The sequence below is a fragment of the Rattus rattus genome, chromosome 9 (genome assembly GCF_011064425.1).
Source record: "Rattus rattus isolate New Zealand chromosome 9, Rrattus_CSIRO_v1, whole genome shotgun sequence".
NCBI lineage: Eukaryota > Metazoa > Chordata > Mammalia > Rodentia > Muridae > Rattus > Rattus rattus.
The window spans coordinates 84,113,078-84,129,880 of NC_046162.1; the positions used below are offsets into that span (position 1 = coordinate 84,113,078).

At 39.9% G+C, this 16,803-nt stretch overlaps 1 protein-coding gene across 3 annotated transcripts in view; it reads left to right on the plus strand.

Annotated features, from left to right (window-relative positions):
• Vmp1 (vacuole membrane protein 1) overlaps window positions 1-16,803 on the plus strand; it is a 98,710-nt gene that overhangs the window by 20,370 nt on the left and 61,537 nt on the right. For all 3 annotated transcript variants that reach the window (XM_032914263.1, XM_032914265.1, XM_032914264.1), the window contains exon 5: window positions 49-159. In XM_032914263.1, the coding sequence (XP_032770154.1) occupies window positions 49-159 (111 nt within the window). The remainder of the gene's footprint in view (window positions 1-48; window positions 160-16,803) is intronic.

Genomic DNA, 16,803 nt, shown 5'->3' on the forward strand with positions numbered 1-16,803 from the left:
GCCCTGGGCAGGTGTTTGAGTTTATACCTTGTCCCTTTTGTTTTCCAGTATGTGCAGCGGATAGAGAAGCAGTTTCTTTTATATGCCTACTGGATAGGCCTGGGGATTCTGTCCTCTGTTGGTCTCGGAACAGGATTGCACACCTTTCTGCTTTATCTGGTAAGCACGGCTTTCTTTCAGGGAACAGACATGAAGCCGATTTTTCTGTATATATTGGTGCATTTCCTTTGGGATCTACAATTCTAAAATCTGTATTAAGTGCTTCTATGTTTTCAAATGTTCTAATCCTCAAACCAGTGCCTGAAGTAAACTTTTTTCAATTTTCAATTTTGAAGTAATGTTTATTTTGCTTTATGCAACTGTTATTTTAATAGCTAAAGTTCATTTCAGTTTATAAAATTCTGTATAAAGCTTAGAATAAGTTATACCCATAATCTTAGCACTTGTGAGGCTGAAGAGTAAGGTTGTTGTGAGTTTGAAGTTAGTGTAGGCTATATATCAAGACACTGTCTCGAAAACACAAAGCAGGGCTGGAGAGATGGCTCAGCGGTTAAGAGCACTGACTGCTCTTCCAGAGGTCCTGAGTTCAATTCCAGCAACCACATGGTGGCTCACAACCATCTATAATCAGGTCTGGTGCCCTCTTCTGGCCTGCAGGCACATACACGCAGGCATAAAGCTGTATAATGTATATATACATAATAAATAAATAAATAAATATATGTTTAAAAAAAAACAAACCACAAAGCAGAGTGCCCTGAGATGGCCCCACCAGTAAAGGCGCTCACAGCCAAGCCTGATGGCTGAAGTTCAATCCTCAAAACCTACCTGGTGGACAGAAAGAGAACTGACTCCTGCAGATTGTCCTTTGACCTTTACAAGTGCTCAGTTATGTGCACACACACCAAACAAAGAAGTGAAGTAAAAGTGTGGAGATGGCTCAGCAGTTAAGAGCTCTGACTGCTCTTCCAGAGGTCCTGAGTTCAATTCCCAGCAACCACATGGTGGCTCACAACCATCTGTAATGGGATCTGATGCCCTCTTCTGCTGTGTCTGAAGAGAGCAATAGTGTACTCATATTGCTCTCAATAAATTTTTTTAAAAGTACTTTCTTGATGAAATACTAGTTGAAATAAAAAAAATAAAGTTGAACTTTCTGTTTTTACAAGTGAACTTAAAAGTCTGATAGAGAATTAGAAAAGTGTGGTAGGCAACTGAAGACAGGACAACAGGATCTAGGTAGGCCCTGTCAGAGTGAGGTGAGATGGAGATGCACGAGTGCTTATTAAACTCTGTGGCCTACATGGTTGACTTCTTTTGTTCCCTTCTTGTTCCTGAATAAGTAATTCCTAAATTAAAAACAATTCCATATTTGTAAGTTTTATCTTCATTGGGTAAAAAGGATATCATAGCGATATTCAATGCTGAATTGATTCTATTATTTCAGTCAAATCTGCTCTATACATACTAAATTCACTTCTGAAACCAAAATGTTAATGATAAGGCATGAATGCTTGGCATAGGAGAGTGTTGAATTAATGATCTCAAGAATAATTTGGGAGTTAATCTTTAGTACATCATTCCTCTAAGTTTATTTTCAAACTTGGAATTTTAGGCTAGACCCAGTGGCACATGGTACTAGCTGCTTAGAGGACTGTGGCAGGAGGTTTGGGAGTTTGAAGCTAGCTTGGGCAATATGAGGAGGCCCCATCTCAAAAATGGTTTAATTTTAGAATTATATTCATATCTGCTTATCTCTTTTATCTGAAATAAAAATGCTAGAAAAGTAATTGGTTCTATTTCTTAGTAACCACTAAGCTGGTATGAGTTTGTATTTATAGTATATATGTGTGTACGTGTGTGTGCAGATATATATCTGTGTGTGTACACATGTAGATGGAGGCCAGATGTCAACATTAAGCGTCTTCCTCAATCTCATGCCACATTTTTTTTTTTTGACACAGGATCTACATAAACCTGTGTTTAGCTGGATTGCCTGGCCAGTGAGCCACGGGGATCCTCTTGTCTTCCTCCCCAGTGCTGGGATCACTTTTTGCATAAATGCTGGACATGCAAACACATGGACATGTCTGCATGCTTAAACAGAACCCTCTCTCCAGCCCTGTAACTGCTGAATTCTTAGTAGTGTAATATTGCATTCACAAGCAGAAGTTGAAGGAGAGATAAAAAGAAAAAAAGATTATAGGATATTTTTCTGTTCTTGGTTTGTGGTTTGTTTTTGTTTTTAAGACCGTTTCCTTGTAGCTCTGGCTATCTGAGAACTCACTCCATAGACTAGTTAGCACTAAGAGATCTGCCCGTCTCTGCTTCTCTAGGGCTGGGATTAAAGGTACATACTACCACACCTAGCAAAATGTTTGACCTTTTGTTTTGTTTTGTTTTGTTTTGGCTTTGGTTTTTTCAAGGCAAGGTTTCTCTGTGTTTCCCTGGCTTTCCTTGAACTCACTCTATAGACCAGACTGGCCTTGAACTCAGATATACCTGCTTCTGCCTCCCAAGTGCTGGGATTAAAGACGTGGACCACAACTGCCCTATCTATCCCTGTTCTTATCCAGACCTGCCATCTGATATTTCTTGGAAAAACAAAATGAAGGGTTTCATTTGTAATAGATGACCAACCTAAAATCATCTGAAAAGCAGCTTACATAGCAGATTCTATTGAACATTAAAAGGAATTCAAATGAGTCCTTTTTAAATTGTTTACAAATTTAGTATAAAGAAAATTGAGGACTAGAGAGATAATTCATTGACTAAAGTACTTTCTGAACAACCTTGAGGACCTAATTTTGAATCCTCAGATAAGCTCTTTTCTGACCTGTGTCATAGCACACAGATACGCACTTGCACAGACATTTATAATAATAATAGCAGTAATAATAATAGTATTGTAACACTAAAGTGTATTACAGAGCTAGTGTAAAGAAGTAAAATCTTGGGGCTGGGGATTTAGCTCAGTGGTAGAGCGCTTACCTAGGAAGCGCAAGGCCCTGGGTTCGGTCCCCAGCTCCGAAAAAAAGAACCAAAAAAAAAAAAGTAAAATCTTTGTTTCTATTAATGAGCGTTTTTACCCTTGATCAGTGTGGTAGTTTAGTAGAATGTAATTAGAATTTTCTCAGCTTTAACTTTTAATGTATATGAGTGTTTTGTATATCTGCATCTTGTGTTTGCCTGGTGCCTGTGGAGGAACTGGAGCTACAGACAGTTGTGAGCTGTTTTGTGGGTGCTGAGAACCGAACCCTGGTCTGATGTAGAACAATCCACCCTCTTAACTGCTAAGTCATTTCTCCAGCCCCTCATTTTTTCAAGAGCAATCGGGAGGAAGTCATCTCTCACTGTCCTCGGTGTTACATCCATTATATGCTAAGTCACTAGTGTGCAGATGCAGTCTTTGAACTTATGAAACTATTGCGTTAATTATGCAGAAATGTTTCCATGAGAAGGCTTTTGTATACCTGTGTATCGTATTTGTATATATATTGCTAAAATTACATGTGAACTTCAACAAATTTAAAAAAAGAAAGAAAATAGACAAAGAAGAGTCCTTTGATTTGTTCCTAATACAAACTATTCCAATAAATCTAGATAGTCTTTTTAAATTTACCATTTCCTCTGTGATTTGTAAGAACTTTTTAATCTTTAAGTACAGGGGACCTCTATAACCCCAGGGGCCAACGTGTCGATCCATGTAAGATGAGGCTGTTCAATCCAGCACAGCTCAGTAGGCTGTACTGGTTTAAACATTTGAGAATCTGACCCCAATTAGTTTCCTTTAGACATATTTAAGTACAGTACAGTTTCATGAAAAAATATCCTGGTGATAATTAACTCAACCCCTTGTGGGAACTTTGTAAGTACATGTGACATCTTCCATAAATATAGGCTCTCTATATATAAATTGACTGAGAAAAACAGTCTTGTGATATGGTCTTGGGGAGGATCTGGTGTGGTTTTGGCCACTAGGCTAGTAACTACCTCTGCTCCTCTGAAGAGACAACCCTGCATGGTTAGCATTCCTGGTTCCTCTAGTACTTCTCTGATGGCATAAGGACCTCTATGCCTCCTACCTCTTACAATCTTCATTTCTTTTGTTTACTGTTGTTTTGTTTGTTTGTTTGGAAGAGGGAAGGGGTGTCACTATATGACCCTGGCTATCCTGGAACTCACTGTGTAGACCAGGCTCCCCTGGACCTTACAGAGATTTTCCTTCCTCTGCCTGTGCTGAGATTAAAGACTGGCACCACCATGCTGACCTCACTCGTGTTTGTTGGGGTTTTTTTGTTTTGTTTTGTTTTGTTTTTTTCTTTTCTTTTTTCGGGAGCTGAGGTAAATCCCCAACCCCTCACTTGTGTTTTTAACCTATGAAATATGATTGTGTTTAGGAAGTCTTGGTTACAGGTGCTTTCTTATGAGCCTTTATGTAACCCTCGCTTGGATGTGATGATGATAACATTCTGATGTCCTACTTTCTGTGGTGGTGAAATAGACACTCTGCCTTGTAATCATATAACCCTCAGTCTAGAGGCCAAGTAACCATGCTAGGAAAGTAGTCTGGTAAGAAATACAGCCCTCTTCCTGGCAGACTTTGTAGCAAAATAAATGTAAAGACTTACAGTTCTGCAGTTGGAAAAACTAAAGGTTAATTTTTTTCTGTATCATGATCATGTAACTAAAAATTAAGTAATATGAAAATGTTTTGTATTTCATAGCCATTTGTTTCCTTGGTGGAAGTTGCCTTTTGGAGTTAAACTTTGTTAATTGTGATTGAGTGTGCACCAGATGGTCACTTAAGAGATTACAAAGATTAGATCTTAAATAAAATAAAGTCATAGTTTTCAGTTAATGAACAATTTCCTTATTTTTAAATTTTTAAATTGAAAATGTGTGTTGGAACCCCTGTCGTTCAGTGAGCACAGTTGCTGTTTACCTAGGAATGGTGGCTGCGAGCAGGGAGGGAAAGCAGATGCATTTCATCTCTGTGGATCCGTAGTGATAGGTGACCGTTAGAACCACGGGGTTGTGTTGCTCGTTCTCCTAATGTCCTGAACATTCTACTATGGTATCGAGGAGCATAAGCTTTTTTTTTTCCTGTTGAAAAAAAACCCACATTGTTCACATTCTCCAAAGATTGTCATCTATGAGCGACTTGAAATCAGTTTTCTAGGGGGCTGAGAGAAAGATGGCTCAGCAATTAAGAACACTCTTCTTGTGGAGAACCTTGGTTTCAATTCCCAGCTGCGTATGGTGGCTCACAATCAACCATAATTCCAGTCCCAGAGAATGTCATGCTGTCTGCTGGCTTCCATAGGCATCAGGCGCCTACACATGTATGTATGCATGAGAAACATCCACACATGTAGAACAAAATAAGTCCTAAGATCTTTTTAAAAAGAAAAAAGCAATTCTAGAATTTGTCTTAGTACATCTATATCTGGTCACCACTAGATGGCATCGCTAACACAGTCAATATACTGTTGTGTATTTGCCAGGAGAACAACCTTACCAACACCCAAATGACTCTCTTAGCTTAGAGACATGATTTGTTACTTATCTATATTCATACATGCATGTTTTAACTACATAAGACTAGTGAATGGGGCTGCGTGTAACTCCAGTTGCAGGGGATCCAAGGCCCTCCTTTAACCGGAATGCCAGGCAAGCACATGTTTCACAGACATATATGCAGGCAAGACAAGCATACATACAAAGTAAATCTAAAATAATTTTTAAAGGAGAGGTAACATCACCAGTTATCCTTGTTTTCCATTGATTTGCATATGTAGGAAATACACAGTTATATATCCTGGGCTTGTCTTGAACTCGTAGCATCCTTCCTGTCAGGGCTTCCCAAATACTGGGATTGCAGGAGTGCACCACCACATCTACATCTACCCCTTAGTAGTCAAGAATATGCAGCAGTTTTGATTATGAGAGAAACAGAGTCAAGTAGCTGGGTTAGAATGTCTGCTCCAATAATATTAGCTATGCAATTTTCGATGAATTTCTTAAGATTTTTATTGTTGTTTTTCCTCAACACATTTCTCTGTGAATAGTTTGGCTATCCTAGAATCTACTCTGTAGACCAGGCTGGCTTCCAACTTTCAGAGAGTCGCCTGCCTATGCCTCTGCCTCTCAAGTGCAGGGATTAAAGGTGTGCGTCACCATCACCTGGAGTATTTCTTAACCTTTTTTTTAAGATTTATTTATTTCATTTATGAGTACACTGTTGCTATCTTCAGACACACCAGAAGAGGGCATCAGATCCCATTACAGATGGCTGTGAGCCACCACGCGGTGCTGGGAATTGAACTCAGGACCTCTGGAAGAGCAGTCAGTGCTCTTAGCTGCTGAACCATCTCTCCAGCCCAGATTTCTTAACTTTTTTTTTTTTAATTTATTTATTTTATTTATATGTTAGTACACTGTAGTTCTCTTCAGACACTTCAGAAGAGAGCATCCCATTACAGATGGTCGTGAGCCACCATGTGGTTGCTGGGAATTGAACTCAGGACCTCTGGAAGAGCAGTCAGTGCTCTTAACCGCTGAGCCATCTCTCCAGCCCGATTTCTTAACTTTTAAACTTAGTTCATTCAACTATAAATGGAGGAGATAATGATGGTAATTATCTCATGACCGTTTTGAGGATTAAATGAAATAACAGATGTATCTTTTCAAACATGATATTTAATACACATAAAAGTATCTAGAAAATTATTCCAGCTATTACAACTAATATCACTGTTACAGTTTTATATTTTTCTTTTGAAGAAGAGAGAGAAAAAGACCAAAGACACTAAGGGTTTGCGTGTCAGTGAAAGTCAGAAGACAAGTTTGCAGTCTGTTCTCTCCTTTCATCTTTTGCTGCTTTTGAGACAGGATTTTGTTTTTGTGTGGCTGTGCTGCATACTTGAGCTTACAGCAGATTCTTCTGCGTCCACCTCCCATTCCCATAGGAGCGCTGGGATTATAAATATGAAAAGCTGTGTGCAGCGTCCTCAGGGCTCTGTGAGTCAAACTCAAGTCCTCAGACTGTGCAGCAGGGGCTTTTGCCAACACAGCTGTCTCCTCTGGCTTCTCAGCCTATGGTTTAAAGCACGGAATCATTTGCAATGTATGCTTTACTGATTTTTTCTTCTTCTCAGTGCTAGGGATCAAACTAACAGCCTCGTACATGCTTGCCAAATTTTCTACTATTAACTACATCACAGTCCACCTTAGCTATTCTCAACAGCCTTGGCTGCTTAGTGAATCTGTGTCTCAAAAATAAAAGTAAGAGGGGGGCTGGAGAGATGTCTCTTCCAGAGGTCCTGAGTTCAAATCCCAGCAACCACATGGTGGCTCACAACCACCTATAATAGGATGTGATGCCCTCTTCTGGTGTGTCTGAAGACAGCTATGGTGCACCCACATACATTAAGATAAATAAATAATTAAAGTAAGAAAGAGAAAATATCTACTGGGTGGTGGTAGCACATGCCTTTAATCCCAGTACTCTAGAGGCAGAGGCAGGTGGATCTCTGAGTTTGAAGCAGGCCTGGTCTACAGAGTGAGTTCCAGGACAGCCAGGGCTACACAGAGAAACCCTGTCTCAGAGTTGTGGAGGGGGTGAGGGTGATGTAGAGCAAAATGACCAGCCAAGGACAGACCCCTGTCAACTTTAAGGTTCTAAAGGGTCACACGTGCAGTGAGGTTCAGGTTTCAGCAATCTTGTGTATCTCCTTAGAGCTCCCCATGCCCAGTCCAGCCACTTCCTCAAGCAGACGCACCTCAGACACATGCACGCCTTTATGTGTAGCTGTTGTACATGCACTAAGTTACAGAACAAGAAGTTGATTACAGAGTCCATATGTGCCATTAATGACGATTAAAGTCTTACATTTAAGTAAGAAAGCTGAGTGTGGTGGCACTCGCCCATAATCTCAGCACATTAAAGGCAGGATAGGGAGTTGAAGGCCACCTTCATCTACATAAATTCTAGAGTAACCTGGATTATGTGAACCCGTAGCTCAAGGGCAGCAGAAGCTATAATTCCATTGACTTATGGAATTGTGTGATGTAAGGACAATTTTTGACACTAGGGGGAGCATTTTCCTACGGAAAGATTTTACCAAGTCCAGGTTCTAGTGAAGAACTCTAGAGATCAGTACTCACTGCCTTTGGGAAGCATCAGATACGTACCTTTCCAGACAAATGTTCTCTTTAACCTAATCCACTAGGATTTCTTTTCTCACATTTGGGATCAAAGTAGGAAAATGTGCCCGAAGCATAGCATTCCCCCTTCTGAAAGCCATGTAGGAGGATTTGGATCTATTGGATTATAGTGTAAAATTGACCAAGTTTTATTAGAATCGTAACCATACTGTGCTGTCCTTTGAAAATGCCTTCTTAAGAGACATTTTCTTAATATGATCATTTCAAAAAATACCTTACTTTTGTTATAAATTAAACGCAACAAATATGTAAAGTATTTGCTGCCCAGATGCCTGTTTTATTTTTATTTTTAAGTTTGTGTTATTTCATTTTAAAGTGGAGCAGAAATTGTACCTTTTTAAAGTCTGGCATGTTGATTGTGTTCTCATGTATAAACACTGCTGTGAGTGACACCATGTTCCTTCTGTGTGTAGTGCCTAATAGTTGTCTGGCTGCTCTGAAGCTGTTTCCGTAGACACAGATGTTCCTGGTACCTTTTGGCTCTTGATTCCTTATTGTTGGAAGTAAATATTTAGAAAACATCTCTAACATGGCGTAAATGAAGGGGGAAGTCTCCGTAACTGCTGTCAATGCCGTGGTGGGGAAGATTGTTGTCTCGGCTAAACTGCTAGCTCTCCTCTTTACGACTACTTCCGCTCACCTGCACATCCTCCGTACAGAGAGGGATTGGAGTCTGATTTCGCTGACACTGACTTCTATAGGTACAAGGCTGTGGCCATGAACATCTCTGAGCCAGAGCTCTTCCTGGAAGATTAGCAGCCTCTTTTTTTTTTTTTTTTTTTTTTTTTTTTTTTTTAGAAAAACAGGCCTGTTGGCCTTTTTCTGATGAGGGGGGGGATAGTTGCTCCTCTCCCTCTGTCTCCCAAGGAATGGCTCATGAGCTACACCACATCAAAAGCAAAACCAAGGTCTCCAGGACACAGGGGTTTGTACAGACTGGATAGCTTCCTGCCTTTAAGTCATTATTTATAAATGTGTGCTTAAAAGAAAGCTTCAAAGAGTAGGTTAAACAACTCCCTACCTAAATGTGTGATCCATTTACTCAGAACACTTGGGTCAACGCATGAGCAAGATTTGCTTAGAAGAGGCTAGGGATGGAGCAGAGTACCCCTAGCATGCTCAAGGGTCTGGCTTCAAAGCCCGGCATGTCAAAAAAGAAAGAAAAAGGTCAGTTAGGATTTGTTATTGTTTTCTTTGTTTTGTGGGGGAAGGGTCTCACCATTTAGCATTGGCTGGCCTGGAGCTCACTATAGCAGCTTACCAGGTTGAACTCACAGTGATTGTCCTCCTTGGCCAGCTGAGTGTTGGGATTAAAGAGGCCACCATGCCTGCCCTCTTAGGTAGGCTTAATGATAAATATTTGAGTTGATGGGTCAGCTAAAAATCTTGAGGTTACCAGTGTAATAGTATATACTGTATAGTGTATAATGTATACTAAAACATCATACTGTATTTAAAATTACACAATTATTTGTAAATCTTTAAAACCAATTTTAAGTTACTTGATTTTAAAAGTAGAAACTTGAAGTATTCCTTTATAATAATCTGGTACAATTCGCTTGCTTCCAGAAGGCTCATGAACTAGTATTATAGTTTACACTGCTTTTGTTTTGGCTAGCAACTATGTTCTTATACTTTTAAAATATAATCATATCTTCTTGCTCTGGTAACACAGCCATTGTTTTACTTTTAACATTTTGTTACATTAGGAAGATAAGGCAGAATTCTAATTATGCTTTGTTAAATTACTAACAGATTTAAATAACTTGCCACTCACATTAAGGCCCAAGCTATTGTGTTTAGACAAACCATACTGCATTTTATAGAGAAGAAAGCAGGGTTGGGGAGGGTGTGCTAGCTTGAGACTTGAAAAAAAGAATCTAAACAACGGGTCTGGGGCTGGAGAAGATGGCCCAGTGGTTAAAAGGACTGACTGCTCTTCCAAAAGACCAGTACCCACACTGCAGCTGGGTCACAATCACCTGTAAATCAGTTAATGCAGGGCCCAAGCCAGCACCCTGTAGAGCCTTAAGTAAGTTATTTCCAGACTGGTGAGAAAAGCGACCATTTTTACCTTTGGGAAAGTAGAATTCCTGTGTGGAAAGGGCTTCTAAAGTCCCCCAAAAGTCAAACTTTTAAAAAAGAGGGAAGAAAAAGTTGCAAGTCATGCAGACAACCCTTCGTCATCTTGTATTTATTTGTCTCCCAGATATCCCTAATGAATCACATTCCAAACTGGGCACCGTCCTTTTGTTCTTTAGTGAAGAGTGAGGCAAACACATGGTTTCCCAGTGAATCAGCCAGGCCTCAGCTTTATTACCTTTGACCTGAGCTTTCCAGACAAAACTAATTGGAAATTTTGCCCTTGGGATCTCCCTTGACTTCTGTGTGTAGATGATAGATTCAGCTGTGAATTGACGTTACAGATGCTGTGGAAGCAGGCCAGTCTTTAGGAATGTTTCATCAGTTTTCAGACAGCCGCCTCGACTGCTAAGAACGTCAGTGTGCCTTCTTAGGAGTAGTCTCTCTCTCTCTCTCTCTCTCTCTCTCTCTCTCTCTCGCTCTCTCTCTCTCTCACTCTGTCTTCATCATCCTAAGAGGCTTGACTAAATTAGCTCTGACTTACAAATGAGGTGTAATTATAATGATTTATTGTCTGTTCTAGTGTACATACAAACAGCTTGAAAACTTCAAAACCCAGAAAATGGTTTGTTTTTTTGTGTAAAATAAAGTAGAAATACAACACTATTTCATTATTTTATAATTAGAAATTTTTTAACTGATTGAACTATGAATTTATTCATGCCTCCTTATGAAGACCTTAATTTGTGTTTATGACACAGAAGATCTTTCTTTGGATCTAAACTACGTAATTATCAAAGCACAACTTAAAATCTCTCTTTACCGACGGATTAGGGTAGTTTTGTTTGACATAATCTCAGATGTTGTGTCAGATGTTTCTTGAGCCATCTCGATGGCTCAGCAGATAAAGATGGCCTGAGCTGAGTCCTCAAACCCATGGCATTGGAGGAAGCAAATCAGTACCCAGAAGCTGTCCTCTAACCTTCACGCTTGCACACTGCTGTACAAAGGCGAAGCCTGAGTCTTTTTATTTGGTGTTCTTTGGGATGTGGTGGCACCCACCCTAATCTCAGAACTCAGGAGGTGGAGGACAGGCTGGAGGACACAATGAAGACTTGTTTTTGACCAACAAAAATGATAGCCAAAAAAAAAATATTAAATTTTATTACCACTACTAAAGATAGAATAAAATTGACTCCACAGAATGATCTGAGTGGAAGTTTTTTCTTTGTACTTACTCTGGAAAGGGTATAAACTGTAGGAATGTATAAAATCTGTATGAAAGACCTGCGTCTGGAGTAGCAGTGTCTGTAATCTTAGAAAGTGAAAGGCTGAAACAAGAGAGTGCGGTATGAGGTCAGCTATAGCTGCAAAGCAAAATCCCCAGGAAACTTAAAATACCGCTTTTTACAGACAAATAATTATGTTCACTCCTGTAAGAAATCCTGCCTTTTGATCTCACTTTGGTGTATCCCCAACAGCCTCAGCAAGTGTAATGTCTGTTATCTTGAGCAAAGCAGAATTATCCCATCAATCAAACTTCGGGAAATACTGTATAATAAATATAATTTATGAGACTAGATATATGGAATTTCAAAATGAAACAAAACCAGATGTCCAATGTCACAAATATCTAAAACTTTATTATTGGGATAGAAAGGCATATTTGAATTTGAAGAAAAAAACCAAAATCTTCATTTGTCACTTTTCCCTAAAGCTGTTCTCTGTACCGACCTTGTCACATCATTTTTGTTGCACGGATCTCCTGTATCCACATGAATTTTCATTCTGCTTACTCTGGGTGAATGAAAGAAGGGTGTCCTCCTTAGGGCCCCTGCTGCTGTCATAGAATGGCCATGCCCACAGCGTGGGGAGGGAGACTTTAATCCGTCCTACAGTCCACTGCAGGCAGGAATGAGCCGGGAGGCTGGCGCTGAGGCCACAGCAGGAGAGAGGAGCACCAACCGGCTTGCTCTGAGGCTTGCTCAGGCTGCTTTCTTCTCCCACCCAGGACCCCCAGCCCAGGGGTGCACCACAGTGAATGGGGTCCTCCCACATCAATCATAAATCAAGAAAATGCTCCACAGGCTTACCTGAAGGCCAGGCTGGCAAGGACATTTTTTTCAGCTGGGGTTCCCTCTTCTAAAACGACACCAGCTGTGTCAAGTTAGCCCAAGTCTAGCCGGCACACTCGGTGTTGGTCTTTTCAGTGCTGAGTGCAGTGGTGCAGTGATAGACGCTGTAATGATAGCACGTGCTTTTTTTTTTTTTTTTTTTGTTCTTTTTTTCGGAGCTGGGGACCGAACCCAGGGCCTTGCGCTTCCTAGGTAAGCGCTCTACCGCTGAGCTAAATCCCCAGCCCAGGAAGAGGAGGAAGCTCGAGACCTAAGGGCAGCCTGTGCGTCTGTCTGTCCATTCCATAGCCCCAAAGAAAGAAAATTCTACTGTAGCTAGGAATCTGCTTATTTCTCTGTCCCATTGTCAAGTGTTCCTTTTGTGTTTGCTCCCATTATATACACAGTAAAATTTCTTCAGCTTCCTAAAGATTCGCCTTCATGAAATGTCCCTCCTATGCTCTGTTCTTAAGTCTGTCTAATACTCATAGAGCCTCCCCACCTTCTACGATGGTTTTTAAGTGTTTTGTCTTTGCTGATCCTTTTTACTTTACTCGGCTCTCACTTTTAACTGTATAGTTTTTAAAAGACTTACTTAGGTTTTTTTTTTTATGTTTGAGTGTTTCTCTGCATGTGTATATGTGCACCATGTGTATGTGCCGGTTTCCTGAGGAGGTAAGGAGGGGTCAGATCCCTAGAACTGGAGTCGCAGACAGCTGTAAGCTGCTGTGGGAGTGCTGGGAGCCAAGCCTGGTTCAAAATAGCCTCCATTGCTCTTAACTGCTGAGCCAGCCCTCAGATGTCTCTAACTGGTTGTATTACTAATCAGTGTTAGCAGTCTTCGCCTTCTCACTTGTGTATTTGGTCTCTTTCTAACTGATGCATTTCAATCTGGTTGAACTTAGTACGTTGAGTACTTGTTGCTTTATTCTTTCACTCTCGTTACCTTGGCCTTCCTTAGTATCTTACAGTTTAATAAGAGAAAATTGTAATGGTTGCTCTCAGGCTTGTAATATAACATACCTTATGCTGGTGTGGGTGACTTGGCAACTTGTTGTCTTCTTTACCTCCGCACAGGTCCTGAGCCCCAACCCCAAGTTGTTTGCTATAAATCTACAGTTTGGGTTTTTTCCCTCCTTGTTGTTAGAGCCTAGGACTTCAGACATGCAGATCAAGTGCTGTAAGCTGCAGTTTGCTTTAAACAACTACTTAACTCACGAAAGGTTCAAATAAAGAGGAAGCTCTGTGTCCCCAGTGTTGTTCTAATGTCCTCTTATTTTTGAAGTGTATTTTCCATAAGTTCTAGTTCGCATGTATTTCACTTCATTCTTTTAGCATTTTACAAAAGTAACTTTATCTTTGTTCCCATTACTTCTGATTGTAAGTCTAACCCTATCTCCTCTTTGGATGGTGTTATTGTGATTCCTTCTCATGACTAAGGTTTCCTTGTGACGGAGTCCTGCCAGTTTGACTGTCGTGCTTTTCTTCCCAGCAGTTTATGTTTTATTTTCTTTTAATTGATTCTCACTAAGGCGTATTTTATTCCCTAGATTTTTTTTTCCACAAAAAAAATATAAAATCTTTTTTATCTGGACATAAAATCTGGACAATTTGGCCACTATTTCTTTTGTTATTTTTCTGAAGCCCATGTCTCCCCTCTGTGTATCATACTGATGGCTCTTATCCCTCAGGTCACTAAGACGTATGTCTTTCCCTGGGCTTTTCCTCTGCTCCCTGCAGTCTGGGTGCTTTCTATTACCTATGTAGTATTTTATACTGGTTATAGCCAGTTAATCCGTTTTTTTTCTTTGCTCTAATTTCTGGCTCCACTCACTTATTTCTTTGATGTCACTAAAATAGGACTTTCATATAATACATTGTAGTGAGGCTTGCACTTTTTGGCAATTATACTTAAAAGATGGCTTTATGTCTGGGGTTTTATCCCATGTGTGAGGCCCTGGGTTCAGTCCCAGCACTAGAAAGAGGACATAAGTGACTTGAATGAATGTAATTTTCTAAATTATTTATTCAGAACACTTGTTTATTTTTCTGGAACAATTAAGCTGTAAAGTTGAAAAAACTTTCCTATCAGTAAATATAATCTAACCTAAAATGTCAAGATGTAGGCTGCAGCAGACTTGTAAAATTGAACGAAGGATAGAACTGAGCTGGTAGCCAGGCCTCTTAGCTTTCATTTTGTCTGGAAACCACCACATATGCCTCCATGCTGAGTAATCATGACTTCATAGTGTGGCTATGGGAAGTATGTGCACTCTCGAGAGAATGAACAAAAAGGGTCTCGCTGTGTGACCCTAGCTGGTCTGAAACTCCTTATGTAGACTGCTCAGCTAGATTGTTCCAGATCTTGCTAAGTGGCTGGGAATAAACAAACTTCTTGTTCTCTTGCCTGTCCCTTCTAAGTGCCAGATTACAGGTGTGAGTCACCATGCTCACATTATGTGAGAGGCCAGGGCCTTGTGCTTACATGCAAGGCAGGCCCCCTGAACAGTCATCTGTAGGCAAAAAATTCTAAAATTGGTGAGACTTTACTCTTTTAGAATCACTAAAATTAAAACAATATCAAAAAAGTTTATTTTGTAGGGTAATATATTTAGTTTGTATTAACCTATGTTTTGGAATAGAAGTGTCTGTGTCACATAGCCCAGAGCTTGGAGTTGGAAGGAACTTAGGCTTCCCAGGCGAGGTTCGCACCAGCTAGCTCCACTACTTGCAAACCATCGATGCCTTACCTTCCTTTTTCATCCCCCACCCGCCACCCCTCGGCCCTTTAAAAAGAACCAACTCTTGCATTTTCTCCATTTTTAATTACTGCCATCATATGTCTTTTTGTCTTTTCTCGTGTTAAAAGTATTGTTTTTATTTCTGAAACTACATCTCACTGTATAGTCCTGGCTGGCCAAGAACTCTGGGCAAAAACACAGATATCTGCTTCCCACCCACTATGCCTGACTACAGTTATTATTTTTCGTTCTTTTTTTTTTTTTTTTTCCGGAGCTGGGGGCCAAACCCAGGGCCTTTGCTTGCTAGGCAAGCCCTCTACCACCGAGCCAAATCCCCAACCCCTACAGTTATTATTTTAATACTGGATTTGCTAGCTATCATTATATCGTTACTCTGGAGTTATTCAGAATATCTAAACTTAATTCAATTTTTTTTATGGTTTTTTTGGGGGATTGACGGAGGTAAGATTGCCTTTCTCCCAATTGTGGTATCTGTTTTGTATAATATCTAAAAAACAAGTTTTTCAGTTTTATGTTAAACATATTAAGAAACCTGACTGAGGGTGCCTGAATTTTGGTGTGCCAATATAACCTAGATATATAGGACTCATGTTTGAAATTTTCAAAGAATATCTTTTTTAAGAGCAAAAGGCAAAATGAAAATACTCTTTTTTAAACTTTCAATGCTTTAAATCTTGAATATTGTTATACTAGCAATTCCAAGAATTAAAATTAAAAATACAAAGACAAAAAAAAAGTAAAAAGATGAAGTGGACTTTTAAACAAATTTTCTTAAAAACAAGTTAATATACAAAAAGAAGTAAACAAGCCTGGGGAGGAGTAGTTGGGGAAGATGGTTAAGCAGCTAAGAGTGCTCCCTGTTCTTGCAGAGTTTGGTTCCTAGCACACACAACTGGCGTTACACAGCTCCCTGGAACTGCAGTTCCAAGGCAAGCCCATGCCCACGCACAAGCACATACACATGCACATGCACATGCACATGCACATGCACACACATGTATGTATAATTAAAAGTAAAGAATAGAAATCTTTGAGGCTGGAGAGATGGCTCAGCAGTCAGGACCACTTGTTACTTCTGTAGAGGACCCCAGATTTGGTTCACAGCACCCCCATGGTAGCTCACAGCCATCCTTAACCTCAGTTCCAGGGAATCCCATCTCCCTCTGCTGGCCTCCTCGGGCACCAGGCACACATAGATGCATGTAGGCAAAATACTCATGTACATAAAATAAAAATAATTACTTCTTAAGCAAATGAATAATTTATTATCTTTGTAATAAACAGGACTTGTATGATATTTTCTTTTTAAAATAATGTGTTTACAATTGCAGGTATTAGTGTGCACACAGTAGTCTCAGAACAAGTAGTAGGTGACATTTCTTCTAGCTTTTAGTTTCTGGCAGTGGGACTTACTCTAATATTTCCTACTCACTGTAGCTGACTTTTTCAATGTCAGATTCATTCTCTCTGTGACTGCAAAGTGCAGATACACAGTGGCCACTTTTCTTTAGGTGTGAGTCATTTTAGAAAAGCTGTAGAAAAATCTACTAGAAACCTTCATATTCAGAAATATTTGCTCAGTGTGGTCTTTAGCAGAATTTTGGTGTATGCGTAAA